We start from the raw sequence: 22,827 nt of genomic DNA, 5'->3' as shown, positions 1-22,827 counted from the left end.
AATGCTCCTTGGTACAACATGCAGGGTGGTCACTGTATTTCTCTGTACGACCTCTCCTTGAAGGTTACCGTTAGGTCTGTCCAAGCCAGCCGTGTGCATACCAAGCCGCTGCGTCTATTGTTTCCTACCCACACAAGAACAATGGGCCATCTGGCGTTGTTCAGCACGGGCAACTAGGTTCCGCGGCCAGCGGTGAACAATAGGGCGGGTTGTCATAGTTACCTTGGTGGGTCAAAAGTTCAGCCTGACCTCTGTTTCACCCCGACTTGAGCTAAGGAATTACTCTTTTGAAAGTATAGAATAAAAGAACGGGAAAATCAAACGGTCGTTGTCATGTTTGTTTACTTTTTACTTTGTGACGTAGAGACTTCACCAGGCCAAATAAGGGCATGTCATTCACGATTTTGGAGGGGGAGGTTCATTTGTGGCGGGGGGGTATCAAAAGGGCACATAATATTTGACCTCTGACCTGCTCCGCCTGAATACATTATATCTGACCTCTGACCTGCGCCTGAATAAATCATATCTGACCTCTGACCTGCTCCGCCCGAATAAATCATATTTGACCTCTGACCTGCTCCACCTTGCTCCGCCTGAATAATAGGACTCAGCGTACACCTACTATACTACTTATGTGTTCTACACTGCAAGTGTTTAGCGACAAATCAAACGATACACAGTTTCGCGCAATTCGATGCGAAACAAAGTTTATGTAATCAGTTGCATATAAATTGCGTTACCGTAAATTAAGAATATGGTCAACTCACCCTTCATTGTCTACATGATGAAGGCCAAGCGTGCAATCATGCTCGGATGGTGAAGTGTTTGTACCAGACCAGGCGACTTCGTTAACAATGACGAACAGGACAAACACCCAGCCTCTCGTGGCCATGTTGCGGACACGACTGGAGCCGTGAGGGATTGTGGCGAGCTGTGGGCTCTGCAACCAGACTAATAATGCTGATTGCATAACTGCGAACAAAATAATCAGTGCATTGTTTTGCTTTGTTTCATGATCACCGCTTGATCTTTTCTCGGAACCTTTCGCCGTATGGTATGGGGCTTTTACCCAATCATTAACAAACATGGAATATATAGGTACCAAGGTCGACCTCGACCGTTAAGTCTTGATTGCGTTTTCATTTTCTTCTGTGTATACAATTTATTTGCATTTATAAACACTACCTCTTCTGTAATGAACACCAATGTAATATGTGGCAAAACAGATGTAAGATAACTATATTAACAATCAAAGATATCAAACCTTATTTTGTCTTTCTTAAGAAACGTAAATATTGAATTATATGGCACAATTCGTTTTCACATACGAAAATGGAGACAAGTACAAGAACACGTCTTATGTCAAAATTGTGTACAATGAAATCTGAATTGGAAGATACCATTTTCCAATCTGTAGTCCTCGATTGATAAAAATCTCGATCGGAAAGCCCACCAACTTCAGACAATCCGGCTGCGCCTCCTAGCGCCTCAGCCTATATTGCACATGTACATGATCTACACATTCTACGCATGTATCACCAAGCGGGTATAAATGGGCTAGCCTATACGCACAAGTATATGGATAAATCGACATCGTTGAGTTTTAGATATCATCTAAATCTAGAGTCTAAACATTATTTTGTGTATGATACGTGTACACAAAGATAACGATGGCATTTCTGGGTGGGGAAGGGCCCTGTTCTTGTCTGTTAATGTCCCCCTGCATGTTCGGTCAGTAATGACCGACGTGACCTGGGTTATATTTATTTACGAATAAAGAATGATTTTACTACATGACTCGTGTATCTCTACCCAGGTCTGTATCCCACAGGGAAGCGCCGCCTAGCGGATTACAAATGCATGTTCCTCAAGAGACCAAAGGACGCCGACAATACTGACAGTAATTCAGGAAAGATTCATGTCTAACGTGACATGTCCATTCACTTGCCTTCTCGTTGGAAAATAAAAATCAAGATCATTGCATTGCCATTTGGCTGGTTAAAAGCACTTTGCTTCTTGGGCATCGAGAGATCTCGGGCATCGAGATACGTTTTAATCATCCTTAGAGTTGCTATCAGAGGGCAAGTTACAATGCACTCCAAACCAACTATAGACAAAACTCTATCAATTCAATGAACGCACTAAACCTCCATATCTAAACCACGTTTGGTATTAAACCAATATCATCATCAACATTATCCCCACCGCCATGTCTTTTTGTTGAATGACCAATCGGAGACATGTTTGTTCACTTTAAAAGCCAGTCGGAACAAACACCCCTGGGGCGTCCCGAGCCCCTGTTGTCAAATCGCCCGTGCCTAATCCGGGCACAATGCAGAAGACACGCAGGTTCTGTACCCTCGGGCACATGTGCGCTCCTGTCAATTATACTCTCCATGATTGACGAGCATAGACAACTCTGGCTACCTTATGGTGTAATTCTACTCAACTATAGTCTACACAATACTCAGTTTTCCCCGAAACGTGGTCTTTACTACTTGTTAGACACTGGTAGCAAATGTACTGGGACGATTCTCTATAAGAAGCAGTTTTGCTGCGACATGCAGTCACCCGTTGATAAACAATGCCGCACAATGTGCGCGCATTGCCGATGGCTTCTTTGACGCAGGTGAATCTGCATGGAAAAACTAGAAAAGCAAGCAACGCCCATCCCGGGTCATTGTGGGTCATTTTGGTCAGAACGCTGACGAGATTGCCCTTAAATGTCGCTTATTCTGTAATATTTCGTAGTTTCTAATATCTTTGATATATTCAGTGTACATCTATGGATTTCAAAGTTTACAAAATCAGTTCAAAGACCATCAGAGCAAATAAGAAAAAATGAGAACTAAATATAAGAGTCAACGTTTAATAAGCAAACAATTCTTTAAAAAACGTCATTATTCGCTATATGATTTCTTTCTACAGAAACCAGCCTGTGACTTAAGGGAGGTTGTTTTCATTTCAATTCTAATTACTGGTCCCAAACAACTTGTTTTGAATATCACCAACCCTCATTACAAACGCGAGCAATGATTTATGGGTAGATGGCGTGTTTTGGCACCGCATTGCATCCTGGGATAGAAAGTGAAAGCACTTTCACCTGCGTGCTTAAGCTGTGTACCGTACACAGATCATTGCCCAGGCGTCCCATGTACCCTGCAAGACCGGTTTTAAGGGCCACAGGTCGCCAGATCTACCTTGCAAATATACCCAGCTCCTGTGGGTACGCCAGGCTTATCGTCATTGTCAGGTAATTTCTGATGATTTGACGCTACAAAAAGCGTTTACGGCTATTACGCTGCGTCAGTTCTGCGTCGCAAGACAGGGGAGACTGTAGCAGAGGTAGCCCGACGTTTTTCTTTTTGTTGAAATTATCAGACAGACCGACAAGGAGGCGTAGACACCTTGCCCAAGGGGAGGACTCTCAAGAATATATCCCAAGATCTGAAGTCATCCTGAAGGTGCTACAGCACAGGTGAGCAGATGACATCCTTTATCTTATTCATTTGGTTTTGTTTTCATCCCGAATCTTAAGATAATGTATGGTCATTATTAGTGAGGTAGTCGCCATGACTAGCTGCAGCTGTAATTTCATCTGGGTTTGACTGAACTAGGTGTTGGACTGCCGAGGGCGATGCTCACACCCCCTAATATTAGCGTAATCCTTGCTATATCTTGGGTATTAACTGAGCTTAGAAAGTGCTCCTTGTTGTTTGTTGTTGTGAATGTATTCAACCTCGACAAATATAATTCAAGTTTCACCTGAACTTGAAGAAGAAGTAAGATCTTCTAGCAAAAGACTCTAGAAGCAGTGGAATCATCTTGATGACTGCTTCTCTTCTGTATGCAACCTACAACTTCCTTTAAAACCAGTGTTCAACGCTATCTCCTAATATGATAATTTCCATCTTTCGTCAACTTAGTTCAATGCTTGGAGGTGGTCAACTAAGGCCTTGCATTGAACAAACTCCAGTTAAAAAAAATAACGTGGTCTTAAATTTCTGCAAATATGTATCAGCCACAATGGCTGTGCACTATTCCAATCACTCAAGAAAGTCATTTAGACCATTACAATGAGAAAGGAAGGCAGGGAAACTTTGCGTAACCTCCGTACATCGAGACCAAAACATTCAAAACTTAAGTGTTGTGTATTTGACATAATTTTCAGGCAGTTTCACCAATGGCATAAAATAGTATCAAAACTGGCTAAGGAGTACAACTGGCAAAAGGGTGTCATCAGCCACTCCGGTAGCCAAACACACTCCTAGGCCGGCTTCACTCCTCTGGCAGCCTTTGATACTATCTTACGCTACCGTAGGATCTGTTTGGAGATTATATTTGACATAGCGATTGTTGTGATGACCGACATATTAAAAGTGGGCGGATATGAGTCACTGGAATGCCAGTTGATCCAAAGAGGATTAGGAAACTTACCTCACGGAAAGGGAAGTAATTTTTCCTCTCAAAGGCTAGCTTTGTTCCTGAGTCTCAACCCTCCTCTTAGATAATCTTCCTTAAGTACAGTATGATTTAAAACTGTCATTAAGTGCTTGAAAGTTTGAGCTTCAAGGTCAGCGTGGCCTGCTATGGTGTTCCATTGTTAGATAACCTTGCTTTTTAATTACGAGACATTAAACTGTGCAATCGCAGGCTGGCATCTGTTTCTAGTGCATCAACTAACTATAGACAACAATGTAGACTGCAGTGATTAAACAAAGTCAACGTTTGCGAAACTTAAACCATTTTGGTCGTTGTATGTACAGTTTTCAATAAAACTCTGTATAGTTACCGCTCAAGGGACATGAAGGTAAATGACAAAATATACAGTTGACCACCATTGCCAGGATTCTTAATGTTTCTGTCGAATGGGGTGAATGGCATAAGACACAGGCTAAAAGTGGTCACACTGGCCAGGCTAAGTAGAGACCACCACTCCTGTATGCTAGGAGAGTATGTTTCTAATGGTATAATAATGATAATAATGTTTGTACAATAGGAACTTTCGTTTGTCAAAATACAAGTCCAATCCATGATGATTGGGCTAACGATTATGTACGCAAAGAGACCATTATTAATAGAACAGCGTCTGAAATCCAGGTGTTCAGACGCCTGCATAAGAGATGAGAATAGATCACTTGACCTAGTAAAAACGCGGGGAATTGGCTTAGTAAAGGGTCACACATACACATTACATACACCGATAGATTTCAATGTAGGAACCCATTAAATGGAAAATGCGCCTTACATATTCAGTATTCATGAATCAGGTATGTAGTTATGGTACTGCAGCGGAACTTCCTGATTTGATATTTCTAGTTCTATACATCCTACGGCTATAATGTTTGAGTGGAAGACAGCTCTTGAGACCAAGAGTAAGTGTTGTAGGTTTAGCCCCCATAGTTAGTTATACATGTATTTGACTTATACTCAACGAAAGACACTTTAATGGCGTTTGGCGTTTTGTCTGTAAGATATCATTATTAAAAAGGCGCCGTAGAAAAACACAAACCCTTTGTCTGAAAGGAAACAACAAAATCTCCATGTAGCTAACAGTTTTGATGGAAACATTTGCTTCTGGGACATAAATGTACATATCTATGATGGGATATGGGCCTTATAAGTAAACAAGTTCTGACGTTCAGATCCGGACCTACATAAGCAATTACAGGTACAGGTACACAGTCCTATAACAGACTATAATATCCTTCCGGGTACCTTGTGAATCACTATTGTCCAGACACTTAATTATTGGTTTCTGTCGGTGGTCTATCTATCTAGTAAACAAATCAGCAGCTGCTTTAGTACACCAGATTGGGAGAGCACAAGCGATAACAACTTTCACACAGCTTCACGTTCGAACGTTCACAAAGAAAACCAGGTGGTCCAAAAGGTTAATATGCAACAATCTTGGAGCCAATGATTTTCAAAACATTGTTTTGTTGCTGTTTGCTGTTGTTTTGGTGATATGACACGACAGGCTGATTTTCTGACTATCATTGAATGTATTATTTGTGTCTAGAAAATGATTAGCAAAATGTTTGTCTGGCACTGGCTTAAAACCAGATGCAGAAATTATATTTTTGTCCGGCATACATTTTTTTAATTGTCCGAGGCGTCATGAATGACCTAAAAAATAAATGTGTCACCTTTTCCCCCACCACTGCGATACAGCCAGACAAGATGGCGAACATAATGGACAAACTGTCGAGCCTGGAGGACGAGAATCTGGAACTGAAGAAGAAACTGGTCAGTCTCCTTAAAGACATTGACTCCAACAAGTCTGACAAAGACACGGAGACGCCTTCCAGTTCTGAAGGAGAGGACAAGAATCTTGGTAAGTACAGTTCATTCACTCAATACTATAGGGGTGATCAGACAGGTTAGAGAACAATGGCTTAATACAACCTGTTAACTGGGGCGGCCATAGTTGAGTGACCATTGAAAAATAAAGAATCTCATGTGTTGTTTAAACTAATTTCACTGATAGAGAAGTGTACAGTATTATTCTTCTGTTTTTTTTGTCTGTCAAATTATAGTTTTACATAATATTTACCTCCATGAAATGTCATGGAGGTTATATTTTACCCTGTGTTTGTCTGTGTGTCTGTGTGTCTGTCTGTCTGTCTGTGTGTAAACAAAATAACTCAAGAACGGCTTGGTGGATTGGTTTCATACTTGGTGTGTTGGTAGGGTGTGATGAAAGCTGGAAATGATTAGATTTTGGTCCCCCTAGCGGCTTCCCTTGGTACTGCAGCGCAACTTCCGGGTTTGCTATCTCGTGTTCTGAGCAAGCTATGGTCACGATTTTGAAGTTTTAGATAGCTCTTGTGCTCAGAAATAAGTGACATAAGTTTGGGCCCCCTAGCGTCTAGTTTTGGGAAAGCAGGGGCATTTTTGTCAAAAACTTCTGAAGACGATAACTCAAGAAGGGAACAACGGATTTTCATCATTTTTGGTATGTAGGTACCCTAGACAATGTTTTACAAGATAAGATACCAATTATGCAAAACAGGAGTACATTTGCATAATTAATGAGAATATTCTATCATAGCATTTTTTTCAATGTATCTCTTGTTCCAGACATGCTATGGTCTTGATATTTTGGTGGTAGATAGCTTTTGGTGTCATAAAAAAGTGGGGCAAGTTTCAGCTCCCTAACATTTAATTGTGGAACTGCATGGGTGTTTTTGTCAAGACACTCCAAAGAGGATAACTACAGAAAGAAACGATGGATTGCCTGCATTTCAGGCATGCGGGTAGCTTAACCAAAGATGTTCATAATGATATACATGTTATGCAAATGAGGACTTAATTTGCATAATTAATGAGGAAATTGTATAGTTCCATTGTTTTCAATAACTGGACCTCAATACATGTAACACATGTTAATTACGATAGGTGGAATATAAGCAGATACCAAATATGGTAATGAGGAACTTATTTGCATAATTTGTGTAAAAATTGCAAAACCGCTTTATGATTGATAATGGGAATTTTATAACTGTGACATGTGTACGTTAGTCAATGATGAACAACACCATGCATGAATTATGTTAATGTGTTAGTCAATTGCATGAAAGTTACGAAAGCTCTAAATTTTCATGGAGGTATGAGGTCGCCGAACTCTAGTTCATTAATAATGTCATAGGTCAGTTATATTCAATTTTGGTCACTCAACGATGGCCATTCAGAAGATATGGGAGACACCGCAAAAACAACAACACGCGATTTGGAAAATTTGAATGATAAACCAAACACACAAGCTCGTTGTGCTAGTTTTCATTCACAAAAATTTTGCTATACGTATTTATTACATCGTATTATGCATATAGTTGCCGCCACATCATACATGCAGATTGTGCTTGATAAGCGTATTGTTTGATACCGAAGCAGACGAGACAGGAACAGGATACATGACGCGGCAGCTATTTTGCGATGACCTTACAGTTAATTCTTATGTCATTAGAAGAAGAAAACATATTTAAAAACAGGTATGCAGACATTCTGAATGTCAAAAATGAACCCCAGCAGTTGACTTCTTTTAGTATATTTACATACTAGAAACTTTTCAATATAAAAGAAGACTAAAAACGAACCAACCCCCAAACCCTCTATTTTTTGCTGCGGTGCAATTTGCAACAATGCCTAAACAATTTTGCATTAAAAATGGTGCATTACATGTGGGGCATAGATGTAGGTTAACAATACTGCATTACTTTTGCTGGTATGTTTTTATGTTGAGACTTGCTAGAGTTGACGCAAATGTTACCATTTAAAACAAAGCATCTTGGAAACGTTGCTTTTGATTATTCTAGAAGCTGTTTTATGGTTGTGCCTAAGAATTAAACGTTGGGCTACATTAATCATAAACAGATCATATTGGTAGGGCGTTAGTTGGTGATAGCGATAGCAATCTAGCACACAATTAAGGACATAGGCACAGCTGCAGGTGGTCAGAGCTACTACAAAGAACGCACATGGAGCGATAACATTACAGCTGGTTATAGTGTGGCTTTTGCTTCTGTACAGCGACTTTTCCTTGCCAGCAACTCTGGAATAACGAGACTATATCTATATCTAACAGGGCTAGATTCATTTGGGGAAGCTGGTATCTTATGGTGGCTTTGTCTAATGCTGGGAACAATATGTTGTTGACAGGCTTTTGTCTACAACATGTGGTACTGGGGCATAGCATCTAACACGCCTGGTTGTTTCATACAAGCTGTTACAACAGGCTTGCCTGAACATCTCTCCAGCTTCCAATTTTTATTGTCCTCTTTTTTTGACAACACCTCAGAGGCGGAGACGTATGTACAGTGTTGGGTTTTGTTTGAAAATATCACGGAAATTACGCCAGTGCAAAAAAGTACAACACAGTTATCTGACAACGTTTTGACCTCGGCTAGGACGTCGTGTGCCAGCAATATAATAAGTAATAAGTATTTTAGTAGTTGCCACAGGATAAATGCACTTACCCAATGTTGTAAGACGCCTTAGCATAGGCACCATAGCGAGGCCATTGGAATATTTTACATGGCTAGACAGTGGTGTTGGTTGCGAGGTTGTGACTCGTATTCTATTATGATAATGGTAACACTCGTAGTCGTACAAACACATCAGCAAAATTATAGTCTTGACATAGAAGCTTCGATTTCTAAAATGTATTTGAAAATCTTGATGGATACATGTTGGTGGACATGGCGCAGTTTTCGCCCGAACGTAGATTTAAATAGACACTCTATATTAAACAAAAGACTTAGGTAGGGTGGCCCCTCTTTCCCTGATGGAGGGCGTTGAGTGACGAAATTTGAATTTGTAGGACGTCTTTGAGAACAAAAATTAAAAGTGTCACTTTGAAAGACGGCATAATATACAAATACACCTCTTTGGGCATTCGTTTGAGGCTTTTGGTCAATACAAAGTCATTCGACGGTCTCCATCTCAGTGAAAAAAGGGGGTATCAGAAGTACCATGTTGTTATATGTGTGTTCTTCTGTATAGCAACTACTCCTCCGGAGAAGGACGACAAAACACCCGAGACAGACCCCGACGACAAAGACGAAAAGGACGTCAAGACGGACGAGCCCGAGCCGAAGAAAGATCGAGAAACCGAGCCGGAAGCCGACGACAAAGATGCCAAGGATCTGAAGACGGACGATCCCGACCCAAAGGTTGAAAAAACACCGGAAACTTCTCCGGAGCCTCCCGACGACAAGGACGTGGAAACAGAACCCGACGACAAGTCGGACAAGAACCCCGAGACAGAGTCCGACGACAAGTCGGACAAGAACCCCGAGACAGAGTCTCCAGAAAAGAAACCAAGAGAGACGGAGACCGAGCCCGATCCAGCAGAGGAGAAAGACGCGAAGGATCTCGCCACGGTGAAGGAGGACAAGGAACAGAAGAATCCGGAAACTGTAGAGCCTGAGACAGAACCAAAGGACGTATCCACCGATCCCATTGAATCCAAAGAACCTGAAACCGACAAGAAGGAACTCGAAACCGACACTGAAGACAAAAAAGACAGGAATCCTGAAACCGAGAGTCCAGAGAAGGAACCAAAAGAAACGGCAACCGACCCGGGTGAGACCGACAAGAAAGATGTCTCCACAGAGCCGGAAGAGAAGGATCAAAAGACGCCACAGACAGAGCCTCCGACAACAGATGAGAAAGACACCGAGACCGAAAGCGATCCTAAAGACGACAAGACGGCGTCAACAGAGCCACAAGAAAAGAAACCAAGAGAGACGGAGACCGATCCCGACGAAAAGGACGCGAAGGCCACGGCAACAGAGCCTGCTGACACCGACGAGAAAGATCTTGGCACAGAGAAGGAAACTCCAGACAACAAGGACGTCGCTACTACTAGCGATCCGAAAGATGCAAAGGAACTTGGTAAGTTGTTGACGATAGATTCGATCGTGCGGTGGCTGGCATAAGGACAGGTGGCGCTTGCTGCACACGTTTTTGCGAGACAGGTGCTGCACTGGGAAATGGGCGATATGTATTGCACAGGTCCTGGACATCTTGCGATGCGATGCGCTTTGCAAAAAGGAAGTCTATGAGAGTTTCTGCTGGTTCTTTGAAAGTCATGTACTAATTTAGCACGTATATTAACAATTGCCTTTCCTATTCGCTATCTGTACTAACGACTTTCTTGTTGTAACTATGCTTATTTGCAGCCTGTGCAACTAAAAAAACTGTCAGTACTTTAGTCTGTGATACACAATAATACAGTCATGCGTTTAATCATGATTAGTGGTACAGGAACAGAGACACTTAGATATGTGGTATACCTTTTTCTTTGAATTGGAAGAACATCCTCTTGTAAAAGCTATGGTTATTATGTATTACTCCGAAGGGGCGAGTGATAAACATTATTCCAACTATCATCTTTTTGTCAATGAGTAGAAAAAGGGTAAAGGTAGTCACTTTTTGAGCCAGGGTTGCAGTGGGTTGTTATCTACTATGCCCAAAGCACGGTATTGGAATACGGAGCCCGCCGCCTTTTACCTCCCAAACTGAAGTCACTGGTGCCCATTTTACACCTGGATAGATCTACGAAAGTCTTGTGAAGCACCTTTCCAAGGGACACAACGTCTTTACCTGGAAAGCCGGGAATCGACCCGTGATCTATAGCTTGTGTTCGCTAGCATAGCCACTCGGTCATTCGACGCCACTGTCTACAAGTACAATCGCAAATAATTTTGCCAAACGACCTTGACAGTGTCCTTGGGAGTCATTTGTAACATGACACCCGTGGGAATATTTACTTACCGGCGATCAGTCACCAAGCGTCATGAGATTAAATATTAATTTTAATGCCGGGATCCGGGGTCTGAGTCAAAAGCAGATGTTATGGTTACTGTAATTTTAATATTTAATCACTGCCAAGGAGATGAGAAAGACACTGACCCAACAAATACATGATAGATAGTTCGCGAGCAAAGGAATGTTGTTAATGAACATATCAGGAAGAAAACAAGTGCTATTTAGATATACATGTGGCATTCTCGAGCATTGTTATTTCACCGTGAGTAGTTGCCCAGTACCCAGAGGAAGTTCAGAGTACCGTTGCCACCACGAATACACGGTTGCTCTGTCCGTCACGCAACAACAGTTTCATCGCCAGGCAGACTTGTCATTTTTATACTGCTGTTAGCTCTGGTTCTCATAACTTCGTTTAGAATGTATGACTTTTACAAATCCTTTTGCGTTGGAATTGTGGCTGGAAAACAGCACTTTTTATCTGTCTTTTCTTACAATGTTGCAAAGCGTGGTCCATCTCTCCGGTTCTGTGTCTTTTCTGAAGCTCTCCCGACAGAGGCTTTTCCTACTCTCTTCATCTATGGTTGCAATGACTTCCTACAGCTACTGTCTGTTTTACAGCCTGTAAAGGCCTCAGGGTGAGTGGTTAAAGATTGGTCATCTTCGGGCAATTTGGACAAATTATTTCTTCGTTCATTTCTTTCTTTGTTTATGCATCGTATGTTTTGCAGAAGATTCTTTGTTTCCTTTTCTTGTCCTGTAGCAAACGGCGTCGACGTTGTGTTGAGCGAATCTGCCATAACCAACGATGAGTATGATTGTTCGCTCTTTTGGATATCTTACGACGTAACACATTTTAATCCCACAATATAGGAACAGAGGTAGAAGAAAAAGTTCCTAAAACAACAGAGCCTGACGTCGAAGAAAAGCCTGACAAACTGACCGCTACTGATCAGGAAGAAAAGGACGACAAATCCCCACAAACAGAGGCGCCTGAAACTCTTCCCAAAGAAACGGCCACAGTGGAAGACCCGAAAGACGCCAAGGCAGTCGGAACCGACAAGGAGGAGAAAGAAGACAAAGCACCTGAGACGGAGGCACCTCCGGATCCGGTCCCTAAAGAGACGGAAACGGAAGTTCCGGAGGTCATTCCTAAGCAGACAGCGACGGATCCGGAAGAGACGGACGACAAGGCTTTCGGTACCGACCCGGAGAAAACCGACGAGAAGGATGTTGGCACCGAGAAGGAAGATAAAGAAGAAAAGACTCCACAAACTGACGTTCCTGTTGTGGTACCCAAGGAAACGGAGACAGAGGAAGAAAGCAAAGAACCCAAGAGCATCGGTAAGCCACGTTGTTGTTACGAACTGGTGCTGCGCTGGGCCGTTTGTGTTATCATGACTCTGCCATCCTTACATGTGTTCGAGAGGCTCTACTAGATTTCTTCTACTAGTTTCGCTGACTCTAATATTCTTTTGATATTTCCTTTTGAACCTCTCTGTTCCTAGCTGTACTTACTACATCATCCGCACATGGGTGCATCGTTATGGTCTAAACCTTGTTATTGTTCGACTCTTCAGACTTCTTTTTTAGAGTCTGTTACATTGCAAATATATCGATTCCTTATGCTCTTAAGTGGTGAATGCTGTCTTTTCTATAAAGTTTGTGTTGGTGGACTTTTTTGTATGTCCCCCGTGTCTATGTAATGACATTCGGTACTTTTAACTTTGTCATTTTGTACCTTCAGCTTTTCAGACGTAATGCCTCACATTTTCTCTTATCTATCCTCACCCTAGAGGATAAATGACATCTAAACCTTAACCATCACTTCAAAAGTTCAAATAAAGACAACTGCATAAAATGCTGTGAGAAACCGTTGAACTTGAGATTTTGACATGGAAGCAGAGGAAAGTGCGAAGACAACAACATGCGCATATGCCTGCCACAGTGTATGTGCCCGGTACCACTTCACAGGCTCGTTATAGGGATGTTTTGCCGCCCCAATTTTGCTAAATATTCTCTCCTTTTCTGGGGTAGACATTTTTTTTCTGAATTTGCTCGCCTGTACCGTGACGAGGTTTTTTGAATCCCGCCCCGTAAACTTTCGCCGGGTAGCGCTGATAGACCTCGGCGGGTCTGCATCACTTCCACTACCGAGGTGGTCCCGGGCAGCGTACGGTCGGCTGGTGGCAGGCTGTAAGTCGCCTTTGCCGCTGAGACCTGTGCCCAATACTAAAGATACTTTCCTCACACTGATGTTTCTCTCTAACTACTGCTTGCTCTTGACAACACCCTTGATATCGGCGCCATATCTCGTATACAATCAAGACCTTACCTTAGACCTTCGTTTACAATCAAGAAATTACCTTATACCTTCGTATACTATCAAAACCTTCCCTTAGACCTTCGTATACAATCAAGACCTTCGTATACTATCAAGACCTCACTTTAGGCCTACGTATACAATCAAGACCTTACCTCAGGCCTTCGTATACAATCAAGACCTTACCTCAGGCCTTCGTATACAATCAAGATCTTACCTCAGGCCTTCGTATACAATCAAGATCTTACCTTATGCAATCAAGACCTTACCTTACAATCAACAGCTATCGATAAAAGTGGGGAGGGGACAATGATGGTCAATAAGCTGACACGTTTTGTAATGTGTTGCTTCTGCTTACATCAGATCTGCAGCTTTCACTACTGGCCAGAAATGGTCATTTCAGTGGAAACGTCGTGGTCGAAATTGTTAAGCATATATCCTAGCCGGATAACACTATCAATTGCAAAAGTTCTGCACTATCAGTTTATGCTTGCATCTCCATCCTTTCTATCTTTAAAAACGTTTACTCTCCCTTTTCATCGATACGTATCCCCGGGTTTTTGGCTCAAGAAAGCCACTCTAAGCCCCAACCTTTTGCTTCATACATTTCCATCGCCATATATGTTGAAATCGCTGTGAGTGATAGAAATTAAAACATGTATGATTTCACAACATACGTAGAAACCATAGCGGATGAAAAAGTTTCCAAAGCAACGGAGCCTGAGGTTGAAGATAAGCCTGACAAACTGACCGCTACTGACCAGGAAGAAAAGGACGACAAAACCCCACAAACAGAGGCGCCTGAAACTGTTCCCAAAGAAACGGCCACAGTGGAAGACCCGAAAGACGCCAAGGCAGTCGGAACCGACAAAGAGGAGAAGGAAGACAAAGCACCTGAGACGGAGGCACCTCCGGATCCGGTCCCTAAAGAGACGGAAACGGAAGTTCCGGAGGTCATTCCAAAGCAAACAGCGACGGATCCGGAAGAGACGGACGACAAGGCTTTCGCTACCGACCCGGAGAAAACCGACGAGAAGGATGTAGGCACAGAGAAGGAAGATAAAGAGGAGAAGACTCCAGAAACTGAGAAAGAGAGCAAAGAGCCCAAGAGTATTGGTAAGCTAGAATGTCTGATGATCAGGTGTGACGCTTAAGGCTTGTCTCGTCGTGGCCAATGGTATGAAAAGCCGCATATAGCCGAAAAGCAACCACCCCCACCACACCCAACCCAACCCCAACCCCAACCCAATCCACCACAACCCACTGTTCCTTGTACCGCCAACTGAAACCTTGGTCCACTTTCACCTACCTAGCTCTGGAACGTGAGGTGCTGTGAGAGTATGATAGTGCGGTGTGTCATTTCTGTAGCTCCCTGCTTTTCTCGGTCGTCTCTTACCTCTGTTCAGGCCTTGGTCATGAGATGCCACCTTTACAACATCCCTTTCTTTTCGAAAACCTCCTGTTCTGTTCTGGTCTGATTATTGATCTGAATCTTTCATCATTTCCATTTCTTGGTCAAGCTCTTCGCGAATTATTCTGCAAACGGACGCAAACACTTCGTGAACATGGCATTTTGAGCTTGAACCTTTTGCTGGAAGACGGGTTGGCTCTGCCGCCGGTGGTTATGTTTATATCCTTGTTTGTATGGGTATTTCTAAAAAGGACTTTCTTATCATATACAAGATGAGATAGTCCATCTTATGTCACTTTGAAAGTGGTCTCTTTCCTTCTCAGATTTGTATATAGTTTAAATGTGCTTTTGCCATTTTACTATTGGTACATCCATGCCTCTGTTACAAACGTATTGTACTAGGGGGATGACTGCAGACCTGTAACCATAAAACAGAACGCTAAATCCTTTGACAATTGATACATACTGATGACTGCCGCCCCTCCATATCACATCTCAGTATCATTTGACGCCCACACCACATGATGCTTAACTGCCGTTTCTTTTTTAGAAACAAGTACTCAGGTTTGTGCACATTGTATGCTGTGAAACATATCTATACTTTCATGTCGCATATGTGAGCTAGGGCATTTTCTTATTTTCAGAACATACTTGTATTCGAACAGTCAGCGGGGTCCTCTGTCATTCGTGGTGTACATTCGGGATACTATAGTACTACACCTATAGTACATATAGTAATATGTGTTGAATGAACCGAGGCGCTTTTAAGCACAGGCGAATTTTTTGTTCCAGCGATACGCTATAGGAAATTGACTTAAATGAAATTGAATGCTTGTACGATCTTGTAACATATATAGGAACGGTAGCTGAAGAAAAACTTGCTAAGACAACAGAGCCTGAGGTTGAAGAAAAGCCTGACAAACTGACCGCTACTGACCAGGAAGAAAAGGACGACAAATCTCCACAAACAGAGGCGCCTGAAACTCTTCCCAAAGAAACGGCCACAGTGGAAGACCCGAAAGACGCCAAGGCAGTCGGAACCGACAAGGAGGAGAAGGAAGACAAAGCACCTGAGACGGAGGCACCTCCGGATCCGGTTCCTAAAGAGACGGAAACGGAAGTTCCCGAGGTCATTCCTAAGCAAACAGCGACGGATCCGGAAGAGACGGACGACAAGGCTTTCGGTACCGACCCGGAGAAGACCGACGAGAAGGATGTGGGTACGGAAAAAGAGGCAAAGGAGGATAAAACTCCGCAAACAGACGTCCCCGTTGTGGTACCCAAGGAAACGGAGACTGAAGAAGAAGCTAAAGAACCGAAAAGTGTCGGTAAGCTGGAAGGTGGTCTTATGAGCTGGTGCTGCGCTGGGATTGTTATGGATACAATAGGTTTTTTGTTCTTCTTTACCGAACTGCCTCTCTTTACCATGGGTTTTCGTTTGCGCATTGTATATGCACTTCCTAAAGCAAGTAGAAGCTATGTGTTGGTGGTCATTACCGTTTAGTATATCACATTCTCTGCAGTATGGTTTAAGTTGATCTACTTGTCTCGATTTCTTCTGTCGTAGCGTACTATTTTAAGACCCTATATTTTCAATGGCAATGACCACCAATAGTCGGTTTACTTCCTTTTCTTGCAATCTAAGTTTCATAGAAACTGCTGTAGAGGATAGATGGTGCGCAGACCACCGCAGATAAATATATACTCTTTCTGATCTTCTCTGCAATGACCAGTGTTTGAAAAATAGCAGGATATGGACATCAAAAGCTATAAAAAGCCATGATGGTGGGAATAAGTCAAGGCTGGAATAGAGGTATCTTTAGTTTTGCGCGGTACCACTGCTCTGGTATCTGCATTCATTGTAGGTATCTACTTTCTGTGGCTTCAGTTTATATTGACAATTATATCACTCACAATGTGCACCTATTTATCTGAGCCCGAGGGATGGGCATCGTAGGTGTGGGTTCTACATTTGAATTTTTCTTCATTGAAACTTGTGTTACTTCTTTTAACCTATGCTCTTGTTGTCTATCATGTGTCCACATATTGTGCTGTATGAGAGCAGGTAATGGAAGAAATTATGTGACTGGCTATGGCTCAAACGTCATAAGGTCACTCCTATGCTCTCATACTTCCACACGTCGGTCTGTACACATGTTTGTGGTGGAAGCGGCGTTGTCATGTCCTGTAGATGACAGGCCATCGTTTTTGTAGAATTTACTACTAATTTGATATTTAATTCTCCATGTCCAGGCACAGTCAGCGAAGAAAAACTTGCTAAGACAACAGAGCCAGACGTTGAAGAAAAGCCTGACAAACTGACCGCTACTGACCAGGAAGAAAAGGACGACAAATCTCCACAAACAGAGTCGCCGGAAACTCTTCCAAAAGAAACGGCCACAGTGGAAGACCCGAAAGACGCCAAGGCAGTCGGTACTGACAAGGAGGAGAAGGAAGACAAAGCACCTGAGACGGAGGCTCCTCCGGATCCGGTCCCTAAAGAGACGGAAACGGAAGTTCCGGAGGTCATTCCTAAGCAAACAGCGACGGATCCGGACGAGACCGACGACAAAACATTTGCCACCGATCCAGAGAAAACCGACGAGAAAGACCTCGGCACGGAGAAGGAAGAAAAAGACGAGAAGACACCTGAGACCGTGGCTCCTGTCGTAGTTCCCAAGGAAACGGAAACCGAGGAGGAATCAAAAGAACCCAAAAGTGTTGGTAAGAGGAGCGAAAGTTGCGGTCTGACAACCTCTCACGAAACTTGCTGGCATACTTCTCATTTTCTGGAGACGAGTTTCTTCTTATGACAGCTTATCCTTTCCTGCTGGTATATCGGTACAAAGATAGTTCAGGGTGGATGCAGCTGGTTATGGGTATTATGAACATTCAAAGTATACAGGTACATTTGTGTCTTACAAGCTGGTGAAATGGTATCTTGCTGGTTTGTTACAGATTTTCCATTTTTGAGGACCTGTATTGACATCGTTTCTTGCGCTGTTCTCGCTCCTTCCTTTTCTAGAGCCATGCAGTCTTCAAGAATGCTCGGCAAACTTGTGCCTTTTTGTAGATATATTCCTTGACTTCTTTGTTTGAAGTAACTGCTCTCAGCCGCAGACGTCTGAATGCTAAGGAAAATTGCAAAGTGCAATTTCGGAGACTCTCATTTTGTACCCGTGCAATGTCTAGAGGTGGTTGCTGGAAAAAAGGCTTTTATCTACATTTCTCGGGAAGATTGGATCTTTCCTGCAAACATGTAAATAGTTAGACGATATACAATTTACTGGCATCTGACTTCTTCCCAATCTTTCCTTGCTGATAGTTTTGACGTGGTGTTTAGTTTGATTTGGTTGAGCACTTGAAACGTCTTTCCAAGCCTATGTGTGCGTTTTTCACAAATGCTAGTATGGTAATAACCTCACGAATATGTACTATTTCTTTGTTGTCCTTCTCCTTGACAGAAACCACTCCGGAAGAGAAGGCATCGAAGACGACGGACATGGAAGTTGAAGAAAAGCCAGACAAGGTAGCCGCTACCGACGAGGAAGAAAAGGGCGCCAAACTCCTCGGGACGGATGCTGAAGAAAAAGAGGAGGCCGATATCCAGACTGATGCCGCGCCTGCACCGATCCCGAAACAGACGGAAACTGAACCAGAGGAAATCGACCAGAAGCAGACAGAGACGGATCCGGATGAGACGGATGGAAAGACACTCGGTACAGACAAGGAGGAAAAGGACACTAAAGATTCGGCCACAGTTGCTCCTGTTATCGTACCAAAAGAAACGGAGACAGAAGTAGAAGAGAAAGACGGGAAAGACACAGGAACAGACCCGATCCCTCAGGAGGATAAAGGAACCGCAATGGATCTCCAGACGGATGAGAAGATCACTGCCACTGACAAGGAAGCTAAGGAAGAAAAGGCAGAAGAGACAGAACAAGAAGAGAAGGATGAAAAGTATCTGGAGACAGACCTGGATGAAGTGATGAAGAAAGACCTGGCAACGGTAGACGAGGAGGTTGTACAGAAAGGTGTGGAGACAGACAAAACGGAGACTGAGAGCGTTGGCACTGCTACTGAGGTGGAAGAGAAAGTTGCAAAGGTGAAGGAAACTGATAAAACAAAGACAGAAGAAGTCGGCACCGTCACAGAGAAGGAAGAGAAAGTGGGGAAGGACGAAGAGACAGATGCACCAGAGAAAGAATCTAAGATCAGCGCCACAGAAAAGGTAGAAATCTTTCTGAAAGAGATTGGGGTTGAAAGAGAAATACAGGATAACGGCACGCAGACGATTGAAGAGCTGCTGGATAAGGCGATAGAAACACTCGAAGAGGTAAAGGACGAGAAAACAAACGAGACTGATGTCGAGGAAAAAGAGCCCAAGACAACAGAAACTGAGAGAGAGGAGAAAGCTGCAAAGCAGATCAGTGTGAAGGTCATCGTGGAAAAGATTGACCAAGGAACCAGCATGGAATTTGACGAAGATGAGAAGTGCATCGGAACCGATGCAGAGGCGGTGGGGACAACCGTTGCGTATCAAACAGAAGAAGAAACGAAGGAGGAAAAGGTCCTGGTGACAGACAAAGAAGAGTTCCTACAGAAGCATATCCACACAGATCAGGTGACCACAGCTGACGCCGAAAATATCACAGAGGCTTCTTTGAAGGAAGATAAGAGCCTGACTACTATAATCTTCGTAGGAACGAGCCAAGGCACGCAGACGGAGAAAGAAGTTACAGATAAGACGATTGGTATTGTGAGGGAGTTGCAGAACAAGCAACACGGAACAGACGTTGTTGCGGTGAGCGCCGGAGAGACACAGACGGAGGCGCTTGGGGTCGGGATGACATCGTCTGAGACGCAGACAGAGAAGGTGGAGAGAGTAGTCAAGGAAATCGCAACTTTGAAAGCCGAGAAGAAGCCTTCAAAGACCATGGCGACGGATAAGGTTAAGGTTCAGGACAGTGGAACTCAGAAGTCAGGACCTCACATGGATCCCAAAGCTACTCAGACTGAAGCGGCCAAGGAGGAAGTGAAAGCAGTGGAGTATGTCAGAGTAGGCAAGACGCTCCAAACAGACATCATTAAAAAGGTTGGCAAGAAGACTGGTACTCCAGGCGGCAGGCCACGTGATTATGCCAACACCCTGGTGCAGACTGAAGAATGGATCCCGGACTTTGGAAAACAGAGGCAAAGATCGAGGAGAAGGAAGACGAGACAGCTGTCCAGCCAGTCGGACCTGTTCGAGAGACTGACGAAAAGATAATCGAGACCGACAAACCGATCAAAGTGAGCAAGAAAACAGGCACCAAAGGAAGTCGAGCATATCTGGAGTACAGAAGCAGCGGCATCCAAACCGACGAGCAGGCTGTTGAAGAAAAGGAAGAAAAAGAATTGGCAAATATCGGCATTCAAACTGACGTCGTCAAAGAGGAGGAGAAAGAGGCACCGACCGAGGCCGTCACGGTCACCTTTACCGTTGGATGTCAAACAGACGTTGTGGAGGAGAAAGAAGAGATTAAACCGACTACCATAACAGAGGCTGACGAAGACAAGGCTACACGACCAATAGAGCCTGTTGTCGTCACTGTCACTGTTGGTTGCCAGACAGAAAAAGAAGAAGAAAAAGAAGAAGTCGTCGAACCTGTGATTCCAGAACCGGTCGAGACGAAGACGACAGTCACTTTCGACATGTTGATCCAGACCGACTTGACGGTGGCGGAGCTAGACACCTGGAAGGTCCAAGTTAAGATGGATGTCATGCAAGTCCAGACGGACATCAGCGGGTCTGACATCGATGGATGGCAGACACACGAGTGCGCGCAGATCGTACAAGAGGAGAAGGCGATCACGACAAGCGCCGGGTCACAAACCATGAGTAAAGTGATGAGAAACGCCAACATGGGGACCGTGATTGAGGGCATCTTCAACGAGCTGGTTCAACTGAACGCTGGTCAGATCGTGACAGACAGGAAGGTCACGGCCAACATGGCCATACAGTTCTCGCCGAAGATGGAAAGCATGGGTGTGCAGATGGCTCCTAGACAGGTTAGTGTACCGTTGCCACTACTTAAATCGATGAAAGCGACATGATACCGTAGAAGCCGGTTAATTGCACAGCGGATTAACGCACATTTTTGTTAACTGCACAGAATACAAAAATCCCAAACCAGTGCGTTCCAGCTGGATAACTTCGAATTATTGTACCAGCTGGATAATTGCACGACATATGCTGACAAACAGGCTGTGCAATTAAGCGGCTCCTACTGTACATGGAATATATACAATGTCAACCAACACAAACATATTCTAGAAAGTGAATTCGACTTCTTCTCACTTCTATGTGATATTGAATATGATTAAAGTGCATGCTGCAACATATAAAATGAAAACTTCATAACAGAAATCTGGGATTATATCTGTTGTCACCTCATATTTGGTGAATGGAAAGTTACAATAGACGAATGTTGCAACATTAAACATAAACGACTGTATCTGTCATGTACTTCTAAGCGGTAAATAGGTTTGAGTTCATGACAAATAAACCATACTATAGATGCAGAATGCAGTGACTGATGATGATGATTGTACTACAGGACTCGGCTGGCACCCAGACCAAGGACCGGAGGACCATCTACCGGAGCATGGAGACCCTGAAGGACAGGAAGAGGTACCGAAGCATGGAGACCCTCAAACGGGAGAAAGACAAGGAAAACATCAGACCTAAACCTAAACCTGTTTCTCCGGGCGGCTTTAAAGGGCAAACCACTCAAACGTGAGTTACGTCCTTGCCTTACCTTACCTAGTCCCATCCTCATGCCTGAGGTTCGGGATCTATCATAATTGTAGCGTCCAGTATCAGCCCCCCCCCTCCTGTCTCTGGCTCTGTGGGCGCACTCTGCCAGTGGTTTGCCCATCCATTCTCGGATGTTATCGCCCCACCTCCTTACATCATCACTTTGCATAATATGTGCTAGAGCACAGCTCAATGTGTAACCTGGAATCCAGACTGTTACAAGAGCCAATATATAGGCCAGCTTTTCGGCACCTTCGACAACATACTCCCCAAGAAATTAGCCCCTCTAAGGGCCTTTTGAATTCAAGCGGGCAATGTCACCGCAATGGCCGGGGTTTGGTTAGCCTAACACGGAATTCTGACTGTTACCAGGGCCAAAACAGGCTAGCTCTTATGCAGCAGGACCAACATGTACCCCACAGAAATTCGGCCCCTTTCTGGATGCCTCCTCCTGTAAGGCCTTTTGTTGAATAATTGCAACAAGAAAATCACTGGGGTGGGCTTCGCTGGCAAGGCGAATATAGAAGCTTAAAGTGCTGGGGAGTCTCAGCTTGTAGCCCTGGGAGTGACTGGAGGCCAGACTACTCACTGTAACTCAGAGCTTGATTGATCTACTGATTTACTGAGTCATGCATGTATGTATGTATGCATGCATGTGCCATTGACATGTGTTGTATTGTAGGATCACAGAAGTGGTGGACAGAGAGATAGACACAATACAGACTCAACCACCTGTACCATTTCAACAAATTCAGCAGCCGACTTCGCCCACCTACATCATCATTCCTGCACCGCAACCACAACCGGAGATTTGGTTCGAGCAGTGAGTAGGAGATTAGATGTTTCAATGATGATAAATGAATGTCTTTATTATTGACACAGCAGTATTCATATATAAATCTAGAACACCTGTGTGCAGCTATAGTGGACAAAACGATGCACAAAGACTCTAATTAACAGCTCTCATATGTAGGCATCCTTCCATCTTTCCAGATGATGGTAGCACTCTCTCCTTGAAATTAG

At 43.6% G+C, this 22,827-nt stretch overlaps 1 protein-coding gene across 3 annotated transcripts; it reads left to right on the top strand.

Annotated features, from left to right (window-relative positions):
- The first annotated feature begins 3,104 nt into the window (after positions 1-3,104).
- Positions 3,105-20,405, top strand: LOC118427293 (titin-like). Of its 3 annotated transcripts, XM_035836994.1 has the most exons (7): positions 3,105-3,478; positions 6,175-6,337; positions 9,505-10,398; positions 12,145-12,615; positions 15,863-16,333; positions 17,259-17,729; positions 18,470-20,405. In XM_035836994.1, the coding sequence occupies exons 2-7, from the start codon at positions 6,184-6,186 to the stop codon at positions 20,272-20,274; spliced, it is 4,266 nt and encodes a 1,421-aa protein (XP_035692887.1). In that variant the 5' UTR covers positions 3,105-3,478; positions 6,175-6,183; the 3' UTR covers positions 20,275-20,405. The 3 variants fall into 3 exon arrangements, with proteins under 3 accessions (XP_035692887.1, XP_035692889.1, XP_035692888.1); XM_035836996.1 differs by lacking the exon at positions 12,145-12,615; XM_035836995.1 differs by lacking the exon at positions 15,863-16,333.
- Positions 20,406-22,827: the final 2,422 nt, after the last annotated feature.

Source organism: Branchiostoma floridae, chromosome 12 (genome assembly GCF_000003815.2).
Source record: "Branchiostoma floridae strain S238N-H82 chromosome 12, Bfl_VNyyK, whole genome shotgun sequence".
NCBI lineage: Eukaryota > Metazoa > Chordata > Leptocardii > Amphioxiformes > Branchiostomatidae > Branchiostoma > Branchiostoma floridae.
This window is presented reverse-complemented; position numbering and strand designations above follow the sequence as displayed.

What these genes read in the sequence shown, in the direction of transcription:
- LOC118427293 (XM_035836994.1), top strand. Translation starts at nt 6,184, where the DNA reads ATGGCGAACATAATGGACAAACTGTCGAGCCTGGAGGACGAGAATCTG. An exon ending in CAAAGAACCCAAGAGCATCG is followed by an intron (nt 12,616 to 15,862) that starts GTAAGCCACGTT and finishes TAACATATATAG; the next exon opens with GAACGGTAGCTGAAGAAAAA. An exon ending in TAAAGAACCGAAAAGTGTCG is followed by an intron (nt 16,334 to 17,258) that starts GTAAGCTGGAAG and finishes CTCCATGTCCAG; the next exon opens with GCACAGTCAGCGAAGAAAAA.